We start from the raw sequence: 24,675 nt of genomic DNA, 5'->3' as shown, positions 1-24,675 counted from the left end.
TATAAAGAGTTGCAATCTAGAAGTATGCCTGGGACTTTAGGAATCTATTAATATTTTCAACTGGGTAACTGAGTATTATTGTATATTACTAGAGTAGCAATTTCTTTGATTTAAAAGTTTATCATAAAAGTTTTCAAACATTCAGAAAAGTAGACAGAATAATGGAATGCATTCATGTATCTCCATCACTTCGATTCAAAAATCATTATGATTTTGATTCATTTGCATCAGCTATCTTTTTGTCTTTTCCATTGCCAAATATCTTGTAGCAAAACCTAGATCTCATATCATGTATACTGCAGTTATACAACTCTAAAAAAAATTACATTTTCTTACACAATGACAGCACCATTATAACTCCCAATGTAAACAGTATTTTGTGTCATGTAATACTCTGTTTATAATCAATTTTCCATCATTACCTATAAAATGTCTTTTATGTTTTGTTTGTTCAGATAAGTATCCAAACAAGATCCTCACATTACATTTGTTGTTATGTATCTAAAATATCTTATCATTTTAAGCAGTCCCATCTCCCTATTTTTTTTCCCATATCACTAACTTATTACCAAATTCATGTCAGTGTCATGATTGTCAGTGGCCATTTTTTTCCTCTTAAGCATCATTTAACTTATTCCTTTATTCCTCATATATCCTCTAAATGGAAGTTTACACTGGAGGTGAATAGTTTCTTGAGATTGCACTAACGATGAATTGATTTTGTCATTGGTAGCTTCTAATAAGTTCATTTAGATAGAATTAAATAAAAGTAAAATGTTCTGTTATCTGCCACCATTGGTGGAAGAAAGAACAATGTAATCAAGATTAAAAGGGTTCCCATATTGCTGAATATTAGTAATATAAAATGCCAAATGTCTTACACATGGTCTGCTGTTCTTTTTTATGACACCTACCTGGTTCCTATACTCCTGAGATAATTTGAAGACACTGGCACAGGGGATTCTTACCGAGAAATTTCGAGAGGGAACATTAGAAAGTTATAGACCAGATTTTGAAGGGTCTTTACTCACCAAAAAAGATTCTCTATATATCTGACTTTGAACTGTGCCTCTAAGATGAACTAGTAGACGATGCATCTACAGGTAAGAGATCAGTTAGGATTCTGTTTGAATAAGTAGGATCTTCTTAATGCAGCAGATAACAGCTACAATAGTAAGTTGTTGCTATGTGGCTGATTATTGGGTGAAACCAACTCCAGAAAACGAATATAATACTGTGTATTCCCTCCCTTAATTATGCTCTGCTAACATAAAGTCATCAAAGACAAGGTTGAATGAGCTTATTTTTGTCTTTATATGAGCAACAGGTGTTAGAGAAACTTCTTCCAACTCTCTGATGCCAACACTGAAACTTGCAATATCTCTTAGCCCCTGTGGGGTTTTAATGTGGGTACTTATATATTACATATACTTTTTTCTTTTAGATTTTTATTTATTTCCTTTGTCTCCCCAAAGCCCCCCGGTACATAGTTGTGTATTCTTCGTTGTAGGTCCTTCTAGTTGTGGCATGTGGGACGCCACCCCAGCATGGCCAGATGAGCAGTGCCATGTCTGCACCTAGGGCCCGAACCAACGAAACACTGGGCCGCCTGCAGCGGAGAGCGTGAACATAACCACTTGGCCACGGGGCCAGCCCCTATTACATATACATTTAATGATAGCTATGTGTATAATGCTCCTTTTGTTTTAAACAGGTCATCGGTAACCTTGGTCCTTTGGAACTGATTCTTAATACTCCTAGCCATCATAGGGTCCATCACGGTAAAGAAATTTGATTTCTTTTTTCTTTCTTTCTTCATTTCTTTAAAAAGGATATTATTATTTTACATCGCTTCATTTCATCACAATTAGTCAACATAGTCAGTACACACTGTGCAAATAGACATCGATTCTTCCGTTGTACCTGGACAAGCCTCATCTCCAATGCAAGGACTGGAGAAAAACAAAACAAAAATTCTTATTATCTGTTTTCTGTATTTTCCTTTTTGCTTAGATATCCTTAGTTGTAGTGGAAAAACATGTTAACCAGCTGAGAGGATATATACTTTATATTTTGAAGGAGTCTGCTGAAGGCCACTCCTTGACCCGATGCTGAGGGTCATTCCTATCTACAGCCAGAGAGTCCTTGGTTTTAAAAACTGTTGGAATTTGAGGAAAGCCTAATAAACAACACTTCACTTCCTGCCTAAATTCTGTGAACAAACTCAACATATGCTGCATTTTCCTGACTAGGAGAAAATCCAATGTGGCTAGTGTCTAAGGTTTAAAGACACCACCTCAAGAAATAACAGAAATATTTACATTTATGCACCAAAAGAACTGTGCAAGAATGTGCATATCCACATTATTTGTAATAGAAAAAAAGGAGATATACTTCAAATATTATCAGCAGTGGAACAGATAAATTGCAGACTATTCATGAAATGGAGAGTTATATAGCAATGAAAATGTCTGCTCTATTACTACATGCAATGGTGTGAATAAATCTCACAAAGATAATGTTAAAAGAAAGAAGCCAATAACAAAAGAATAAATACTATTGTCCTGTTTTTATAAGTTTCCAGGCATCACAGGCAGCATTGGAGTACTAAAGGCCTGCCTTCCCAAGGGGAGCAACGTTTTCCCATGGCAGGGAGCAGAGCAGAAACACAGACACCCCCAGGGAGAGGAGAGGATGGGGTCAGGCTGCACATGCCCAGTTTCCTCTTCCAAACTCAACAGCCATTCTCCCACCCACAGGGCATAGTTAGTGAAGGGGTGGAGAGTCCAAGAGTTTTACACTCTTGGGGTTTTCTCCATATAAAATAACATATAAGGAATGGAGAAGAACAAGTCCACATTGAAGAAGAAAGTTGCTAATTTCTTCTGTTTGGCTTCAAAGTACCTTTGCACTCACGTTGCTCTATGTCAAGGTTTCTCAGCCTCAGCACTACTAATATTTTGGACCAGACAGTTCTTCATTTGGGGGTGGCGGTGCTGGGGTAACTGCCCTGTGTATTATGGGATGTTGATTTCTACCTACTAGATGCTAGTAACACCCCCTCCCAGTTGTGGCTACAAACAAAGTCTCCAGGCATTGCCACATGTCGCCTGAAGGGCGAAGGGCTCCTCCACAATGGGGAATCACGGTTCAGCCCACTAATGGCAATGGCTTGTGCACCTTTGTACGCAGCCCCACTCAACTTTTGCACTGGAAGGGATTTTTCCTTGTGTCTGCACTTTCCAATGTACATTTGCATGTGTGGAAGGCATGGAAAGAAATGAGGACACATGAAGACAGTTGAGTTGGTTAGAGTAGTGGTTTGGTAGGTTAATGTTCTTTTTCCTTTCATTTACAATCATGTAGATATGCTTGTGTCTATTTAAGCTTTTTTTAATTAAAGAAACTATGCCCAGCTATTTAAATTTAAGTTACAATTTGAATATTTTGGAACAGGAAAAAATCATATATGTTAATGAGTTAATAAAAATAATCAAGGGTAATTTAATTTTCACTAAAGTCTTTTAGGATCAAAAAAAAATAGTAAAGTCTCACTCTAAGTAGAAAATTGTCTTCCTGGAAAAGACACAGAGAAAAGGGACAGAAATAACAACTCACTTCAAAATTTAAAAAAAAATACAAATGTACATATGTTATTCATCTTATTTCCTACCACTTTTTTTTTCTGGGACATTTAATTTTTTATTATTACTGTTCAATACTCCTACAAAACAAGTTACTTAGAATTATCTCAGACTTTCAAAAACTGGAAAATTGTAAGCAAAAGGATTTTTTTAAACCTGGGATAATTCTAAATATATATAGTTTTAAGGAAATCTCTGCTCTTTTTAGTAAAATTTACTGAAAAATAAATGAAAACAATTTACTAGCAAGTGATGTCTAGTAGCGTCAGTGAAAAGACATTACTAAGGAAATCCTTCTGTTGCATAAGTCTTAATTTTGTGAGTGGTTCTAAAATATAAGGCAATGAGATGTTTCAAAAGGCATAACTGCATTTTTAAGCGTTATTTTTTAATATTTTGTCTTGTAGGCAGAAACCGTTATTGCATAGACAAAAATTATGCCGGCACTCTTATTATATGGGATAGAATTTTTGGTAAGTGAAAAGTATGAAAATAAAATAAATTAAATTAGCTCCTTAATTCACAGATAGTCAAAAATCATATCCTCAATGTTTATCTTCCAGGGACATTTGAGGCAGAGAGTGAGAAAGTTGTATATGGTCTAACACATCCCATTAATACATTTGAACCATTCAAGGTGCAGGTAATGTAATTCGTTTTATTTTTCTGAATCGATTATATCCTTTCACAAATCTCACATTTAAAAGAAAAATCCGTTTTTAAAAGGTGGAAATACATTACACTATCCTGAAAAAAATTTTTTAACTGTAAAAGAACTTGGAAATAACTCTGGCACTCAAAGACTTGCATCAACTTGCGTCAATTTAAAAACATCTCATTATAAGAATTTTTAAATATGTCTACTAGCTAGAATTTTAAAAAGTGACTCTTTAGCAAACATATTCTTTCTCAGAATAGACCTGTAACGTATTCATGTATTCAGAAGGAGCAGTAGTAAAAAGTGTAATTAAGGCTGATCCCACAGTAAGAAAACTATTTGCTGCAAGGCTCCATGACTCTGGTTAAAAATTCAACACGAGGCCTTTGCCCTACTCTTCTTGAACCTAAGTGTCAGGAGCTATTACGGGTTGGTTAGGTCTGCGCATTACCTCACCTGCTAAGACTTGTTGCACTGGACCAGTTTTCTGTTAGACATGTGGTATTGGTTGTTCACTGGTCTCAATGGTTGGCACTAGAGAAATGAAGAATGTCTGTGAAGCTCTGATCCGTCAGCTGCAGACCACCACAAATACTCCTGAGGCTGGGACTGCTAAATGAGAAAAAGATAAAAATGCTTAAAAAACTGAAGAGGTCACTCAACGACAGCCCTGTCCAGAGACTGGGTTTCCAGCATTCAGTAAGGAAGGAAATTACAGGTTCATGTGGGGTGTGCTTTTCAAACCTACTTCTTCAAAGTTTTTAGGAAAATAAAATAAAATGAATTTACATTTATTGAGCTTTTACTGTATGCAGGACATTGCTAACAGCACAGCACAAATATTTAATGTAACCATTACTGAAATCTTATGAGGTAGGGGTTCTCTTTAGCCTCATGTTTTGGTGGGTGAACTCAAGTTCCCAGGATTAAGTAATTCACCCAACTACACACAGCTTGTCAGGTGCAAACTTAACCAAGGTAGGCTGCGGGCCAAGCCCAAAACTTGCATAATTCTGTTTAACTTTTACATTGTGCCATCACAATTGCCTTTACTTTCAAGTGAAACACATTTTTATCTCACACTTTAAAAGAGAAAAATTGATTATTTCTCTTCTCAACTACAGGGCATTTCTGTATCTCTCTCTGCTAGACATTACTAAGAACATATCTCTCTCAGGAGACTACTAACAAATCTATCAGAGTACATTCTTAATCATAACCTTTATAAAATTGAAATCAATATAGAAATAATACATCGAGAGCTACTTCTTCACTTGGTGTAGTCTTGTCTCTGCAATGTGGAGATTAAAAATGAATAGATAAATTGTCTCTGTCCACCAGGAGACAGCCTTTCAAACTTAAGGTGCATATGAACCACGGGACGATCTTATTAAGGTGCAGACTCTGTTCGGTAGGTCTGAGGTCTGTCCGAGATTCTGTGTTTCTGACAAGCTTGAGGTGATCCCGATGCTGCTGTTTCATGGTTAATCCTTTAAGTAGCAAGGTTGTGGAGTATACGCTCTTGCTGAGGAGAAGGGCTTCACATTTTCAGAATAAGAGATTGAAAGCTGTTCGACACAAGGGGCACAAAGAGTTGGATGACTAGGATGTGGAGGAACACAGTCCTCAATCACAGGTATTTATGAGCGGCTACTGAATCTGTCAGGTTCAGTTCTCCAGGCCTGTGCCCTCACATAAACATTTCTTTTAGTGTAGTCGTTGTCACAACTGTGCCTAAGGTTTCGTTTTCTAGATGCTTACTTATATTGTGAAAAATGTCAAATCAGCCAGTTGTGATAATTAGGAGTTCCTGAACATGCAAAATCCTATACTTGCTTTCACTTGTGTTTCTTTATACTCAGTTAAATTTCTCGCCTTTCCCTCCCAGGCATCAAAAGCAACTTGAAATGGCCCCCTCTAGATAGAGAGGCATTTTCCCCTTATTATTAGGCATAAACCATTCACTTCACTCTCCTTTGGAGTCTGGGAGTTTCTGGGCATTGGAAAGCAAATTAGCAAGAAAGTGCTCCTTATTTTAAAATGTTACATGTATTATTTCTCATGGCTGTGTCTAGAATGATAGCAATAATATTGCAGTCAGTTTTCAAAATAACAAAAGAGATAATACATCACTGTGTGTTATAACTCCTAAGAACATTATTTTTTTGTATTATTATTACAAAGTCCCGAGATAAGTTTCCATCTAATGTTTCCTTTCTCCTCAAAATCTGCTCCACTAAACTCTACATTGTTCCTAATTGCTTCAGATTCCTTATTGTAATATTTCAAGCAATTTTAAAAACCTTTTTTATAATCTTAGCAGCTTAAATTCTTTCAGAGACAGTGAAAATGACAGTGAGACCACAAATTCTGATAGAGTCAAAATTTCTTTCTACATTAATTTATTACTACACTTTTAATAGGGCTCATCTCTAGAGTCTATAGCTGATGCCCAACCTCTAGGACTATTTTTAATCCTATGATGCATTATTATCACATGTATGGCTTATATAGTTAATTATCTTAATGGCTGATATTTATTGAGTACTTATCATGTGTGGGCATATTTTTAACTTCTGTACATTTCAAATGTGTGTTACTTAAAGAATATGGATTCCTGCCCTAAGCCTCTATGCAAACTTTTGACTCAGTAAGCAAACTCTTCCTTTTCCTGTTACAGAAAGTTGGCTATTTATTATTCAGATGCCTGTTATCAGAAATGGCTTTGAACATTTTTCCTTAATTATAGACATGTTTGTCTATAACTCAAAATAGTAAATAAAGGGCTATTTTTAATACTTCAAATATTAAGTATTATTTAATATTTAAACAGATGTGCAATATTTGTATGTTTCCACATTCAACCTTAGTACCCATTTAACAAGACTTTAGAAAGGATGTCATTAGACATGGATGGTGAGTACACAGGCAGGTGGCTAATTCCATTGGAAGCAAAGCCTCTTAACTCATTTTTTCTACTTTGTTTATTTTCTAAACAATTACCTTATTTTTTAATTTCAAAATTATAATTTTGTGGAGCCTCAGAAATATGACAAGAAGACATATAAACTTAAAGGACACAGAATGCATAGAATGAATTACAATTTGGAATGCAATTGAATATTAATCTACATTAACCAAGTTATGCATAACCTAAATATTACAGAATAATATGTAAATTAAACTGTACTATAAAGTTCATGATTTATTGTATTTAATATTTTTGTTTTAAATAAGCTATATTTTTATTCTTCTAGTTCCACTATTTAATTTACATATGGACTACATTCTGGGCCACACCTGGATTCTTCAATAAGTTTTCTGTCATATTTAAAGGACCAGGATGGAGTCCAGGTAAACCAAGACTTGGACTGAGTGAAGATATCCCAGAGGTAAATAGAGTTCATGGGTTTCGTGATGGTGAAGATTAGTCTCATATTGTCAGGTCTACAGCCAGCCTGTATATATGTTGACTTCATGCAAATCTGAAAAAAAGATGTTCTCTTAGGCAGATACAGCCCTATGGTGCGTAACTTAATGAGTGGACACCACCTAGGGGCCGATAAGAGGGGTGCCTTCTTCCAGGCAAACACTGCCTCTTACTAGGGTGTATGGTTTGGGGGACAGAGCAATAAAGGCTAGTCTTCAGATCCACTCAAACCCACAGCCGAGAGCTTTTACGTTGCACAGAAACTACACAAATGCCTGTGGCTCAGTCACAGCATCCGAAAACACTAGAGATGGACGGGAGCCTTACAGATGATTCAGTCTCGCCTTCATTTTGTTCATGAAAGACTGAGGTCTCTAATATGGAAGGTCTAAAGTCATACTAAGATGATGTGGTTATTGGATTAGACCATAACTTATTCATTCTATAGTGCAATATTTTTGAGTAGTAGCATTAAATACAAAAATCATGTTAAAAACCAAAAACAAGCAAGTCAGAAATTTAAAACAATGGAAACCAAATGAAAAGTTCAGTTTCAATCTGGAATTCCTCTTATGGAGATGAAAAAGGAATTTCTTCCCAATCATTCAGGCTATATATTGTGATTTCTAATTAAAATAACTGTTACTAAGAGTAAAGTAGAAACAATAGAAAGAGTAAACTAGTATTGATTTCAAAGATGATCATGAGTATAAAAATTAGCCAATATTTTAAGGAAATAAAATTGTGTTTTATTTGAATACTATTTTTTAAAAATATTGATCTAAATAAGGATGTTTTTTCATCCAGTTATGAAAGCTGCTGTGTTGAAACTTCCCAGACTTTCAGTTATGTTCATAATCAGTTATGTAGCAATGAACCAACCCAATATAGGTCAAAGTAGTTTGCTTATTTCAGTTCCAAAGTGTCTATTTAGCTGTAGTCTACTTATTACTTTTTCTTTTTTTTTCAATAGATAATTCAAAGTGAATATTTTAAAGTCATACTGGTGTCTAAATCTGCATTATAATAATAGAATTATTATATTTCCGGGAAACTATTTGAGAAAAGTTGTTTCCAATAAAACAATATTTCTCTTTTAGGCATGATTATCTACACTACCCAAAATCGCCTTCCATATTTTCTTTTGCTATACTTTCATGTATAATCATGGACATATTTTTGTATTCACATTTTTACACTTCATATTTCGTGTTCAGGGTGGTCATGTTTATCATCAGTATATACTGAGGAATCAATTCTTGCATTGCTCTATATAAGGTACACTAAGTCAGAAATTATAATGCTTCTAAATGAAAAACAAGTTTTCTAACCTATGTATTTTTTCTGTAAAAAAAAATGAATGTTAGAGACATTTTTGAAAAACAAAAAAGAATAACAAAACCTTTCCTTTCTTTTGGCATATCTCCTCTTCACTTAGTGTGAATTTCAATGAGAAGCATAAGTCAGGGAGCAATGTAAAGGAAAGGCTTCTTTCTTGTCTTCCTAGGTCACAGGGAAGGAAGTTCCCTTCTCATCACTGGCGTCTCAACTAATAAAGATATATGCAGTAGTACAGTTTGCTCTGTTGCTAGCATTTTATGAAGACACCTTCGCAGACAAAGCTGTAAGTGGTGTTTATTTTAAGTAGAGTGTGAGAAAATCATCTTTGTCTGAAAATGAAATGTCACTTTGTCTGAAAATGAAAATAAGCTCCCCATATTATGGCTGTGGTTTCTTCTTTTCTGTAATTGTCCACTTTAACTTTGGCAATATCTCACAAACAGACAAATTACTTCTTCTAGACTATTAAACGTAAACTTATTAATCATAGCCAAAGTGTTCCTGTATAGAACGTCCATCAAATGGTATGCTATGGATATTGACTTGGCTTTGAGGAGGCAGAAAAAAGCCTTCCCTGAGGATTTTTAATTATAAACCAGTTTTCACTCAGATACAGTTCCAGGATTTATACTAATCATTGATTTATAAATCTAAGAATATAGTTTCAAGTGGTCTCAGATAAGGGTCCTTGTGTCTAACAGATCCACGTTCAAATCGTGCTTGGAGCAATTCCCTTAAACCCAAGTCTCAGAATATTCCCACAGATAATGTCCCAATGAACTCAGAGTTTAAAAGCACAGAAACACAGTAGAAGAAAGCCATGAAGCAAAGCATTAGCAGAAACAACAAACAACAGAATCAAATCCTCAGAAACAACAGGTTTTGGAAATTAAAGTAACTAAAATATAAATTAAGTAAATTTAAGTTTGAAGAAGGAGAAGATGAAATTAAAAGGAAATGAAAAACCAAGAAAGAAGGGACTATCAAAAATGATGAGGCACATCTAGAAATAATCAAATTAAACTTTTAGAGCACAAAGGTATGATAACAGACCTGAGAAAGTCAATGACTTAAATAGCAGTTTAAACACAACTGAAGAGAGAAATAATACATTAAAAGCTAGAGTCAAAAAAGTAAGTTATCTTCAAACATAAAGAAAACTATGAAAAATACAAAAAAAAATGCAAGAATCCAGAAAAATATGTAAATGAATACAAATAGGATTAGTAGACGGTGAACGCAGGCAATATGAATTACGTTTTCAAAGAGTAGTTCTGTTCTATTGACAGATATCAATCCATCCATAAAAATTCCATAAATAATAGAAATTAATAAATAATATGTGCAGAAAAATGGGGCTACTATAGGGTTATTTTTAATAATTTTAATGTATAAATCTCATGAAATTATTTTTAATAAGATACCATTTTAATAATCCTGATATAGTAATTGCAGTGGATCAATCACAAATATTTCGCATGACTTATGCAGTGAATTACAAGAAGGAATTCTACCTGAAGCAGGTTACTGAGTGCGTTAAGCAGGACTTCCAGTGGTATGTGACAGATATTCAACCCAAAGTGAATTTATTAACTCATTTAACTGAAAAGTCTGGAGCTATTTCTTCTTCAGGCAGTGCTGGATCCAATGAGTCAAATAATGCCAACAGGAACCTTCTCCTTCTTTCTTACAGCTATGCTTTTCTCAGTGCAGATTCTCCTACAGACTCCGGCTTTCGTGGTGGCGGGATGGCTACCAGCAATTCTAGCTTTAAACCCTACTGTACAAAGATCCCCGGAAGTGAACGTTCCAAACTGGAGTCTGTTGTTGTGATTTATTCATCTGGGTATCCTTAACCAATCAATGTGGTCAGGCATGGATCTTAGACCATTAATCTGTGAATGGGAGGACGGGGTCAGCTCCACAGGATCCTCATGGTCTGAGAGGAGGAAAAGATGTCTTGAAAGAAAAAACTGAGAAGACAGTATATGGAAAAAGGAAAATAGATTTGAGTAGACAAAAATAACAAATGTTAGATCCATATAAATCTTTCTTACTCATAAATATGTGATTTGAACTTGTTTTCAAAAAATATTTTTAAACACATAAAATGCATGGTAACATATAAAGCTTCCTGCAAGATACCATTTTACTTGAAGTATGTATAGCATGAGTGCCTATTAGATATCTTCTGCTCTGAGAAACAGAATATCCAATTAAATGTGGCTTAAACATAACTGGAAATTCAGAGGCAAGTGTTTCCAGGATTGATGAGTTCAGCAGTTCAGAGACGTAGAGCTTCCAAAAAGGCTTCTCTACAGTTTTCCTGGCTTTCCTCATCGTAAGGTAATTACAGCAACTGCAGGCATCCTGTCCTCACAGACTGTTACCAAAGGCAGCAAATTCAATTCTCCTAGAGCATCTTGTAAATTTCATTTCATTAAGAAGGAGGAAGAGAAGTCCCAGAATATTTCACAGCAAATGTCCTTTCATGTCTCATTGTTCAGGACTAATTCTCATGCCCACACTGAACCAATAACTAACACTTAGTCATGAATTAACCATGAATGAATTATACCAAGCATGATTCATACCCTGGGGATAAAGAGTTCACTTTCCACCTGAACATATGCCTTCCCTTTACCTGGACAAATAATCACAGTGTTAGCACAGAAGAAATGGGGGTATTTTCTGGTTAGGCAACGAAGAGTGTGTGTGCCACAGTGTGTCCTGCTAAATAAAATAAGTTTACAGAAAATTATTATAGAAGTTACTGCATAGTATATTAAAGAAAGCCATTTTAATTTTCGACATTATTTAAAGACCTTCATGATTGTTGTTGCCCATATGTATTTGTGGATTTTGCATTTAAAATTAATAATCAAACATCGCTACAAATAGTGACCCCAATTTTGAACAATAGACAAGTTCATGTGTGCTCTCTGTCCACATACAATTTTTTTAAAAGCTTCAGGAAAATATGTAAAGGACTTTCCTGATTACAGCAGAAAACAATGATTTAAATTCTAGTTTCCATTTTATGAAGTGAAACTAAGAAATGGGATATGATGTGACCAGAAATGTTTTGAGAATATGATGGTAGGAAATATACTGGCTTATTGTTTGCTCTCTCATGTATGTGCTGCAACTAATGAACCACATTGTTCCACATTGTACTAGGTTCATTTTCCTTTAGCTTCAAAAGAGACAAAATCTGTACCCAGGAATTTATTTCAGGAGCAAAGCTTTCTTAAAAGCAGCATGAACCACGTCACTCTTAACAGTGCATATGTAGACATCAAACTACCATCATGGTTAGGCTTATTAATTGCTTAACCTAAGGCCCTCCTAATGATCTCTTCAAGTATGACATAATTAACCCATCACTGATAACTTTGTTAAACTACTTTGTCTTAATTTGTTCACCTAAATTATGACTAAAATATGCATGCATTAATAGAGTTTAGATAGTTAAATGAGACCAGAAGAAAAGCTAGATCATCTGCATCTGAATATCTTTTAATATACTGATCAACGTTGAGTACACTTTGCGTTATTGAATTTTCTTAGCTGTACTAAATTAAATCCAAAAGTAAATTATATTAATTCCTAGAAGCAAAAATGTAAATTTACCCATTTTGATTTTGAAATAGAGGCCCTTAACATTAAATTCACCAAGAGATTTGAATGTCTAGGCCTGTGTGAGTACTTCCTGGGTAAAAATGTAGCCGGGCACAGTGTGTGTATATTAAAAGATATAACTTATGTGACAGTTTTCACAAGATTTTTCTACTGTCATAAAAAACTATATGAGGAATTCAACTATATGAGCAACTCATGGAAATATATTGACAAAGAGAAGTATCAAGTGTTGAAATCCTTCCCAAACTAAAATTAGAAGTGGAGACAGCTTCACTCCTGACGTAAATTAATTTTGAAAGGTGTGTTGACTTGTTTACCACCCACAGTTTTCTTTGCTAAAAACATGCTGTGCAACTAAGAAAAAAGGTTGCTTATTTGCAAAATTCTATAGTGCTGTTCTAGCCTCAGGGATGTTTAAAAGCATATGAAGACATTAAAATCCAACGGCAATATTTTTTTTCCAGATTCACTGTAGCCAATAATCACATAGAAAAGTTGTGGCTGACTTGTAATTGGCAACCCTGCTGTGGTCCCACAGCCTTTTCTGTTTATACATATACCAAAAGTAGATAAATACTTACTTGTTTTATGTGTGCAATTCTGTAGAAATAACTTTAGGAGTCAAAAAAGCAATTTGATGGCCACCACAAAGGTATAAAAGGCACATTCCTTTTTTACTGAAACTTGCAATGCATACATTTAAATAGATAATGTTTAGTTTAGTGATATGACCCACAGACTTTTATGTTGATCTTGGTTTAGTAATGCTTGGGAAATCAATTCCTCAGCTGCCAGGGTCCGCTTCATGGGGTGATATCATGAATACGCATTTGAAATGAAAATATGGACACGCTAGCGTGCTTCCAGAGTAAAACTTGCTTTTAAAGTAAAAAGCAATGCTATCCTTTTAAATAATAGACACATTCAAAGCAGTTTGCATATTTAACAGTCATATAATAGAATGTGTAATAAAGTTACTGCAGATTTGTTTTAACACAGACTATTTGATGGTATATTTCAAGTAAATGAGACATCTGAGAATTTCCAATACAAATTCGGAAACAGATTTTTATAGTTTTAAATTCCCTTAGATGCTATACTTAGTAAAACATTATGGGCGATACAATATTGTAACTAATGCTTTCATGTTGACATGCTTTAATATTGGGGAAAAGAAATCAATATATTTAGCTGTGCTCTCATAACAGACAGCATCACTCGCACAAATTAGATCTAGCCTAGGTCCTAGGTGAAACCTCTCAAGTCAATATACAGTGTGTACTGTTTTCTTCCACTGCAGCCCATTGGGATTTAATTTAATTTCCTATAATATTTAGGTGGTAAGTGAAGTAATACGAAAAAAAGAAATGTGAGTCAAAATGGGCAGCAATTATACCTTAAAGCCATGAAATGAATGTAATAAATGTGTGGTAAAGAAAGGATCTTAACAAAAGCTACCTGTCTGATAAGCATAGACTTCAGGAACTTATAAAATTGATTATTGCGAGTTCCAATGAAAAATATAATTTTTGGCCACTATATTGCAGTATAATAAAGTGGGAAATTATCCATTTAAAGTGTCATTTACATCAAATAATGAAATATTAACTGTGAAATTAAATATATCTTCATACTCTTAGTATTGTCACCAAATTTGGTCACTATCAGGCTGCTCCCTTAAAATATATCATATAATAATCATAATCAGCTATAAACTGTAATTTGAATTAAGATCTCACTTTGATTTATGAAAAACATGTCAATTTAGCCATTTTAATTCAGCTTTGGAAACTCAAAGTCTGAATTCCCAGTTCTTGGGAGTCATATTTCCTTATTAAAAGTAATCTTCAGGAAAAGGACGTTTGTCTCTCTGTGACTTTTAACATCTCTTCTTTTTATTTTGTATTTTGGGAAATAACTGAAAGCTATATAGCTTACATTTTTACTTGTTTATTAGTGAAAAAGACAAAATTTTTGTGTCAAAAGTATAGAGAAAGTTGGTATACTGATGTCAGTGAGATCTTGAGGCAAATACTGATAATTCAGAGTGGCTTCATTGAATCTTGAAATAGTTCTACTGAACATCCAAGAAAGAAACTACGGCAACATGAGTACCTTCCAGCACCTGGTGTAGGACCTTTCATGCTGAGGTTGCTCAGTCTTGGGCTAATTATTACCCAGTACTGAGGCAAGACCCTTTGGTGTTCTCTACCAGATACCCAGTGGTTCATGAGGTTGTGCAGTCTGGCTGGTGGGAATATGCACTATGGCAGCCCTGTGTGAGTGCTAGCATTGCAAGCTGTGATCCTTGTCTGGCCTCCAATACTTTCCCCACGTGCGTGACCTGATGTACTAGACTCGGAGGGCACCCTCTGCAGGTTTCTAGAGTTCTGTCTATGTAACTGCCTCCTCATTGGTATCTGTCATCCAAACAATAACCTCCTTGGTTTCTCCAAAATTCCAGCTTTATCTCCTCAACTCAGGGAGTTCACCAGGCCTCCCCTGGGTTCTCTCTGTGCTGTGGTCTAGAAACTCTCTCAGGATAATAAGCTTGGACAATAGTAGAGTCATGTCACTTATATCCCATTTTCCTGGAATCACTGACCTTTGCTGCCTTATGTCCAGTGTCTTGAAAACAAATGTTTCAGACATATTGTTGGTTTTTGGTGTTTCTTTTTTCAAGTGGGAGCATAAACCAGTTCTTGCTTCTCTATCTTGTCAGGTGCACATTCTTTTTTTTTGTTTTTTTTGAGGAAGATTAGCCCTGAGCTGACATCCGTGCCCATCTTCCTCTGCTTTCTATGTGGGATGCCTACCACAGCATGGCTTGACAAGTGGTGCGGAGTCTGCACCCGGGATCCGAACCGGCGAACCCCCGGCCACGGAAGCGGAACGTGCGAACTTAACCGCTGCACCACCTGGCGGTCCCTGCACATTCATTTTTTTAATGAGCAGAATCACAGCTTAAAATGTAACTTTAGCACAACTATTCTTGTGTTTACAGTTTTTTAAATGCAGTTTTTTTGCTTTTGTTTCATACAAATTTTTGTAGAAATGCACTAATTCCACAGCAATTCAATGTTTCTGACCTATATGTTTATTATAGTTCTTAGCCAATATATTTTCATCTTTGACATATTTATTTTGTTTACTTCTTGTTTGAAATTCTAGAAAATGTTCATTCTAATCATATTCCTTTTTGCACACTTTAATAGTGACCACCTAGGGAGTTCTGGAAATTTGCAAAAAACGAATATAATCAATATTGACAAATTTTTTAAAGAGCAAGATCTTATTTCAAGATACAGTCTTGAGATCCACATAGAATTACAAATTGCGCTAGGTGTCACCTGAGGTTCTGTTCCTGTGTCTGTGTTGTGATGCTGGGAAACATCTTCTAGCCTTAATTTTCAGCATGACAAACCCAGCAGCTCAAGGCATCTGGAAAGTGAAGCCCTCAGAGTCATACAGGTGATGAGGCAGCCCAACATGTGTGCCAGCAAACCCAGTCTGCTGCCTGCCCGTCAGAACTTACAAAGGTTTACGTATCAGGCAATTTCGACTTCATTTTAAAGATGTTTGGGAAGATGAGCATTTTTGAAGCGAAATAATCACTTTAGTAGCTCTTCTCAGACACATTTTAGAGAAACTCCTAAAAATGCACCATGTTGTTATAATAACAAAATCCAGACATTTTCATTTCTAAGTCCTTAGAATAAAATTGTGCAAAATATCAAATCATCTTTAACAATACATAAAGTTAAAAAGAATTTTTATGTAGAAGCATACTAATTATTTTAGAACATAGTAGATGGGGCTGATATTTCCCTTTGTGAGATTTGTTGGGTAAGGAAATATGAAAGGTAGTTGTGTTGACCACTGGGGCTTTTCCATGGAATAATAAGAAGGTGATATGCCCAGTCCGAAAGAAAAAGGCTTTCTTCTTTTTCTCTGTGAGCACAGGAAGACTCCCACAAGGTCATTGATTGTTTAAGCAAAATTGCATCAAACATGTAATTCTAGAGCTCCTCTGTAGTTAATGTTGCTTCCAGAGTATTTTTTTCCCATCTGTTACTTAAAGAAAGCTTCAGCGAGGTAGAGCTCTTCAGACATATGAATCTGGACAGTGATTCTTGCACTGGAAAACCTATGGAAATAAGGGTTACCAACTGCTTGGGATTTGAAAGATAATTTTAAAGGAGGGAAAAAAATACCTTGCTTAACAAAGCTTTTACAGCTATGACCTTCCTCATGTATCTTTTTTTGACAAAGACTTATAATGCATTCACTGGTTAATTTAGACTAATTCCATTTCAGCACTTTAAGATAGCAATATTTTACATGAAAGATATACTAGTAGTGCATGGCATGAAACGGGAGTAAACCCAACAAAAAGTAAAATCTTACTTGTTATGAAAAACTGACAATGTTTCTGTCATTTCACATATCATTTAAAACACAGGAGACTAACGGTTTATACTGGTCAAAGCCTATCAATTCTATATTTTTCTCCCTTTGGGCTCTAGTGTGGCTGGCCTATGGTCATCTCAGCAGGGAGTAAACTAGTGTGATTTCTGGGGCAAGGATCTTGTCTTTCTTGCTCCCTCTCTTAAACTCACAGTTATCATAGTGCCTAGCACACACTCAACAAATTTTCAAGGAATGAATGTGTAGAAATTAGAGTTTATCAATTGATTATATGCCCTAATTAGCCTATTAAAGAATACTGTATGGAGAAATTAGACATTCTATAGAAAAATGGACTTTCTAAAGGAAGCGTATGTGTTCTATATTTAATTCCTTCTTACAGTAATCTTAGCTTCCTTTAAACTCAAACACTTTTAGGACAATTCTGATCTTTAAGGAATTAAATATATGAATATTAAAGGATTTAATATTTTACCTATTTAACATTTTGAAACACAATATATTAATATAGTTATTAATAATAAATTACTAAATATTAAAGTATTGAATAATTTAATAGAATTTATTTTTAATTTTTAGGAATTAAAATATTGATGTTATATTAAACATTTAATGTTATAATATGAAATTATTGCTTAATCCAATTAATCATTTAATTTAAATTATTAATATTAAAGGTATGAATATTAAAACACAAATGTAAAATATTCATTCATATGGCCAGTCATTCAACAAACATATATTAAGTACTGACTATGTGTCAGACAATGTTCTAGGCACTTGGGATGTAACAGTGAATAAAGAAATAAAACCTCTCATGGAACTTAGATTCTAGTGGCAAGAGACAGGCAACAAACAGCTGGAGAATGCACACGCAAACACATGTATAAGTGTGTGGAAGTGATAAGCTGTATGGAGCTCAATACAGCAAAATAAGGTTATAGAGAGTTGTGGAGAAGTACTATTTTATATATGACAGACAAGGATGTGCATTTGAATAGTTACCTGAACGAAATGAAGGAATGAACCAGAAGGATCAGTGGGGGAAGTCATTCCAAGTAGAAGGAACAGTAGGTGAAACAGACTTGAGTGGGAAGGATACTTGTTATGTTCAATGAAGAGCAAAATTTCTGACATGGCTTAAGAGTGAAAGACAGAGAGGTTACTAGAGGACAGCATGATAATGGGTGTATGCTATATATAGGCCAGAGTAAGGACTTTGAGCTTTATTCTAGGTGAGATTTGAAGCTCCTGGAGGATTTAGAATGGAAGAGTGATATGACTTATGTTTTAAAAGTAGCCAGACTTTCATCTGCATACTAGGGGTGGCAGGCCATGATAGGTGGACACACAGTTTTAGAAGTGGAGAGACCGTTTAAGAGGGTATGTCAATTGTGGTAGAGACCATGTCGGGATGCAAGAGGGTATTAGTGGTGCCGTTGGTAACACATACCTTTATTCTGGATATATTTCAAATATAATGCTGACATTTACCTCTGATGTATTAGAAGTAAACAGTGCAAGAGTCAAGGATGAGTCACAGGTCTTTTGGCTTGAGCAGTTGAAAAACTGGGGGTGCCATTCTAAGCTGAAGAAAACTGGAGAATGCGTGGTATGGAGGAGGAAATTAAATACAGGGTTTTAGTCATGCTAAGTTTCAGATGCCTATTAGCCGAGTAGAGGCACTGACTAGGCAGCTGGATAGCTGTATTAAGTTGGTTTTCACTCTGACTCCAGTAGCCAGGAAGCAATTTGCAGAAAGAGTTCCTTTTTTGGTCCAGGGATTGTAAATTCCCTAACCAAAATAAAAGGTATATTTTGTCCTATCTCTGCATTTCCTGTGATATTTGGAAGAACTAATGGATCTTTTATTTGTGCTTCTTTGTCTTATTGTAATTAATTAAAATTAGCCCAAGTGCCATTTAGAAAATTAGTATAGTCTGAACATAATAACAATCATATTCATCATGACCACTAATTGACTTTTTACTTTGTGCCAAGCACTCGTCTAAATATGTTATTACAGTCCTTGCCAAACTCGTATTTTATTTCAAACATACCAAACACATAACAGAGCCCTGGAAATGCTTAATAATTTGCCCATGGTTACATGGCTGAGAGGGTCACATAATTCCAAACCCTAATACTTATAGAACACTTAAAATCATGCTATAGTTTTTGGGCACAAATCATCTCTCCCTTCCATATGAATTTTTCCCTAAAAACTCAAAATGAAGCAAGAATGATGAAAGAAACATTTTTCTTTAAAGATAAAGTGTTTCTCTTAAGCAAATATTAATCTACTCAAGCATACCTAGTTACTTCTACCACCAAGAAAATATTTTTCTGATTTTTTTGCTTCACTGTCTGAAAGCAGGCACCACTATATTCCACATATCCAAATACCGCTCTACTGCTCTCCACTAAAACATTCTGGTGTCCACTATGCTCCCCATCCCATATCTGACCCCTAACACTGTCCCCATATTTCTAAACATTTTTATTCAGATTTTTGACCATTCAGCAATACTCTCTTACTAAACTATTGCTTTGGAGTGTTTAAAATCTCTTGGCAATTCCAGGTGCCATCTTAAGCATGTGGATAGTGAATAGAGAGGTGTTAGAAGTTGGCCGTGAGAGACAGGGCCAATTTATAAGATAGTATGGAGCTGGGGGACTGGATGTGAGCACAATTGCAACTGGGGGTTTCGCTTATGGTTTATAACTTTAGATAGTTGCAATTTGTTTGATGTGTATACTAGTTTATAATGAGTTGAAATTACCTCTAGTTATTTCAGAAAGAAGAAAGAAGAGAAGGAGACTGTTTGCATAAGATTTAGATCACTATTTTAGCCAACCTCTTGTATCACACCTCTGGTCTTCTCATAAAGGTGAAATGTAAACACTATCAGTGAGTAGGGAAATCATTCAGGGGTTGTGTATTCAACTCTTTGCTTTTACTATCCACTTTCAACCTAAAGCAGTATTCGTCTGGCCTAAACATTAGCTATGTAGTCTCAACTTAGATCTCTTCCCCTGCCCTCTTTAAGCTTTTGGCTCATACGCAGTCTGCCATTGTCACTCTTTGGGGTCAGGAAGGTCTATTTTGAATTCCAGAGGCATCATTTATTTTTGTGTGATGATGGAAAAGTTACTTAATTCTCTGATTCCCAGTTTGTTTGCTTTTTCATATATGAATCAGATTTAATGATACCTGCTCTGCAAGGTTGTTGGGACTATAAAAAAGAATTAAAGTGAATGAAACACATGGCATAGAAGCTAAAAAATAGTAGATGCTCAAAACACATTATTATTAAATTTCGACATGTAAACACAATGCATAACTAATTTATAATTATGACAGAAAAATATGGTGTTTTTGTTACAAAAATCCAAAAGATAATTTTAACATATACCTATGAAGATACAAGTTTCATCAAATATGAGTGTGAGTGTGTGTGTGTGCAATCTCTTCCATATATGTGTTCACACTCATAAACACATTCTCCTTTAATATTTTCTGTATTAAAGACAGCTTTGGGTTTGAAACCACAAAGAATTGGTGATGTTAAAAATAGCTATTGGATGTGATATTTATTCATAAAAATGTAAGTCATTTCTCCATACTTGGGGCACAGGTTTTCCGAAGAATTATGAAAGTCAAAACTTTAAAGGAGAATTTTTATAAAGGACACATAAGCAAAATATGATTGTGGAATTGTCTAATTCATTCTCCAAGTGTCCAACAAACTAACTAAATGACATTAGGAAAACCAAAGTGTCCACTGCATATTCAACCTTTTCGAAAAAAGTCAGTAACAAATGATGTAATATAAATAAAATTGGGGGCCGTTTTAATTGTCAGCTTTAAATTCTAATGTTTCTTCTGATAAGTCTCCTACAGGATACATTGGTCTCTGTGTTTGACAGGCACTATCACAGGTCACTCTCCTTCTGAGGGTTTGCTTCATTCTCCTGACCTTGACCTCCATTGGACTACTTCTGGATCAAAGGCAAGAAGTGAAATTCTTTCATTTTATGTAACTTTATAATGCAGTTTTTTTATGTGAAACATTGATATTCACCAAATATCTTTTATTAAAAAAATAAAGTGGAAACTAAAATTTTGCACCTCCATTTTAAACAAAACAGAGCAGCAGTTTATCTGGTTCTAAACCAAGGGTGCATTTTAAATCTAAGCTTTTAAATGAAATTTAAGTTTTCAAGTATATTAAAGAAAACCTATAAAATATAATGATTGATTTGGCAAAACATAGATCGTAATTCTGCATACGTAATAAAATATAAAACATATTTGAGTATTTTTCCTTTGCCATTGAATAGTTCATAATCTATGCCAGAATGTATGTATATTTAAAGTTTATGTCCTTTACCCTCACACAGCATATTATTTAAAGAATCCTGTTTTAAATACTACCCTGGCCAGAAAACACATTCACTTGAGTAATTTTAAATTGCTTTTATGGCAGAAAGAACATACAAAAATATCCATTGGTTATTGCTTAGTATTTATCAATCTTTAATAGTGATACTAATATGAATATTTTTGTACTTAATATGTGCTATGGAATATGTTATTAATCTTTATAACAATGCTCTGAGATAAAAATTACTATAAAACTCATTTTGCAGATTAAGAAAGTCAGGCGGACGGTCAGTAAGAGATTCTACAGAACACAAACCTAAGCAATGTGGCTCCAGAATTCTATTATAGACTTTACATGTATTGTAGCTTTGTGAAAAACTGCAAAAAGCTCAGTCATTCTTGAAATCTTATCTTTGTTGTAGCGTAATTGTTGTTCAAGTAGGTAACCAATAACCATTACTTTCAGGAAATTTTATATGTACAATAAGCATACATTTAATTTATATCGAATGTTATGTCACCTTCCTAAGGAATGTTAATGGATGTTCTGGAATAGTGAGAGGTTCTGGAGTTTCTTCAAGATCCGGGTCCAAATGAACTTACTGGTTAACAGAACTGTTTATAGTCTGCATTCCCTGTAAACATTTGGTAAAGAATGATGCAGCTAGCACGCTTTGCTTAGTCATATGTGAACAAGTAGAATTTTAAACTTATTTCCTTCAATGCTTTAAAAATTGTGCTTATTTTATCATTGAGTTTGTGTAGCTCTCTATCCCTACTTTTCTTTACTAGAAATAAAGTACATACTGAGCCATAAAAAGAGAAAATGGAAAAATGGGTTACAGCCATCTGAAATAATTATCCAGATCCAAAGAATCAGGATCATTTTTTAAAGATCACAATTCTATTTGTTGCATACACGTAATAGAATTAGCAATCAGCCAATAGCAATAGTGTAGTTTCATTTTATTTGTCGGGAGAGGGGTGGTGAGGAAGATTGGCCCTGAGCTAACATCTGTTCCCAATCTTCTTTTTTATTTTTTTCCTCCCCAAAGCCCCAGCACATAGTTCTATGTCCTAGTTGTAAGTCATTCTAGCTCTTCTTTGTGGGATGACACCACAGCATGGCTTGATGAGCGGTGTGTAGGTCTGCACCCAGGATCCGAACCAAACCCCTGGCCACCAAAAGGGAGCATGGGAACTTAACTGCTATGCCACCAGGCCGGCCCCTAGTTTCATTTTTTAATGAAGATATTTTGTCTCCATGGATACAGACAAACAGGTCAAATAAGCAAAATATCAATTTTTCCATGATATATCCTATGATACATTAATTTATTCTTATTTTATATAATCATATGAAAGTCTAAACTGCCTCTGGCCTTATTCAAGAAATCACAGTGAAATCACAATATCAGTATCATGGCAGAGTTGTTCCCTTTGTCTCCCCTCTAAGTTACAACCAGTAGGATAACCCTAGACCAACAAACGACTCGCTGCACAGCACACCAGAAACTGAGAGATCTATACATCTATACAGCGGCAGGTGAGTGGACTGGACCTCCTGGAAGCAGTGGAACCAGGGAAGTAGTGGTGGCAGCTCTTGACACCGGAGGTTCCAGGATCTGTGGGCCATGCCTGTGACCAGAGGCCCTGGAACTAGGGTAGTGCCCATGAATGGAGGCCCCAGGAATCCAGGCAGCCCATGCTCTCGGTGGTGCCAGAGATCATTGCAACCCACTACCAGGGGCTCCAAGAACCCTGAAGATACCTGTGACCTAGCTCCCTCCCCCTTTCCTGGCAGTGGTGCCTCTGACATCAGCCCTTTCAGCAGCAGAAGCTGCATCCAAGACCCCGATACCCTTAGCAGTAGTGGCAGCACCCTTGACCTGAGTGTACTAGCACAGGAGATCAGAGACTGCAGGAACTACAGCAGGACTCATGGCTCAGCCTCGCCCTCTCCCCCAACAGTGGCAGATGATGCTTGCAACATGAGGCTTCAGAAAATGCAGCAGTGGCCAGGACTCAGCCCCTCCCCTACCTCCAGTGGCACTGTCTCCAACATGGGCCCTTCTATCAGAGGGGACCATATCCAAGACCCTGACATGCCCAGCAGTGGCAGGTGGTGCCACAAAGTAAGATTCCAGGAATGACACCTATGCCAAAGACCAGAGGCTGCATGAGCTGTGGTAGCACTCGTGGCTCATCTCCTCCCCCTCACCCAGCAGTGGTGGGTGGCACTCACAACCTAAGACTTCAGGAGTTGCAAAGTGCCCATGAACCAGCTCAGGTGGCAGCACCCCAACACTGGCCTGCTAGCAGTGAGGGCTGAATACAAGACCCCAAGTCCCTGGCAAGAGTGGTGGTGTCCATGACCTGAGGTTCCAGGAACCACACAGCCACTGGTAACCAGAGCCTTTGGGAGCCCCAGTGGCACTTGCAACCCTACCCCTACCCCTCAAGCAGAGTTAGTATTGCTCACAACCTCAGCACACCTGACAGTGGTAACGACACTCATGAACTCAGTGCCCCTGGCAGTGGCATTTCCAACACCACCAGATAACCCAGGAGCAGCAGCACAGGTGCTGCAGGTGGCAGCAGCACCAGAGCCCACGGAGAGCCAGGTGACAGCAACAGTGGAACCCATGAACCTGGTTGCCCCAGTTGCAGAGGCCCTAAAACTTATCCTTCCTACCTGTAGCAGCAATACCTGCAGACTCAACAAACTTTGGACATGCCAGAAGCGCGCATAACCCCAACTCCCATCCCACTCTCCCCCTCCCCCACTACAGTTGGGGGACACACAATGCAGGCAACACTGGAAATAGTAGAGGTGCTCGCAGCCTAGTGAATCTGGTGGTGACACCAACAAATACAGTGGCATCATCATGAGCAGCAAGGCACCAGCAACCTCAGCGGCACAAGCAGCACAAGGAGGGCACTGATGATGCTTCTGGCAGAGGCAGTGGAGGGTGGAAAGTAAAGATCCTCAAATACAAGCGGAAGCAGCTGAGAAGCAAAGCAACCAAAGCCTTACCCAAATAAGAAAGGTGTTTGTTACCACAAGTGCGCCAGCAGAGGAACAACTCATTGAGGACCATTAAGGACTATAGTAACACGGTGGCACAAAAAGAAAATGACAACT

At 36.3% G+C, this 24,675-nt stretch overlaps 1 protein-coding gene across 6 annotated transcripts in view; it reads left to right on the top strand.

The window, feature by feature from the left end:
• Positions 1-24,675, top strand: part of AGMO (alkylglycerol monooxygenase) — a 339,471-nt gene that overhangs the window by 156,414 nt on the left and 158,382 nt on the right. For all 6 annotated transcript variants that reach the window (XR_011539063.1, XR_011539062.1, XR_011539064.1 and 3 more), the window contains exons 6-11: positions 1,715-1,781; positions 4,052-4,117; positions 4,208-4,287; positions 7,560-7,694; positions 9,240-9,356; positions 21,074-21,156. Coding sequence is in view for 3 of the 6 variants with exons in the window: in XM_070615814.1 (XP_070471915.1) it covers positions 1,715-1,781; positions 4,052-4,117; positions 4,208-4,287; positions 7,560-7,694; positions 9,240-9,356; positions 21,074-21,156 (548 nt within the window). In the remaining 3 variants the exon portion in view is untranslated. The remainder of the gene's footprint in view (positions 1-1,714; positions 1,782-4,051; positions 4,118-4,207; positions 4,288-7,559; positions 7,695-9,239; positions 9,357-21,073; positions 21,157-24,675) is intronic.

The sequence above is a fragment of the Equus przewalskii genome, chromosome 4 (genome assembly GCF_037783145.1).
Source record: "Equus przewalskii isolate Varuska chromosome 4, EquPr2, whole genome shotgun sequence".
In the NCBI taxonomy this organism is placed as follows: Eukaryota; Metazoa; Chordata; class Mammalia; order Perissodactyla; family Equidae; genus Equus; species Equus przewalskii.
This window is presented reverse-complemented; position numbering and strand designations above follow the sequence as displayed.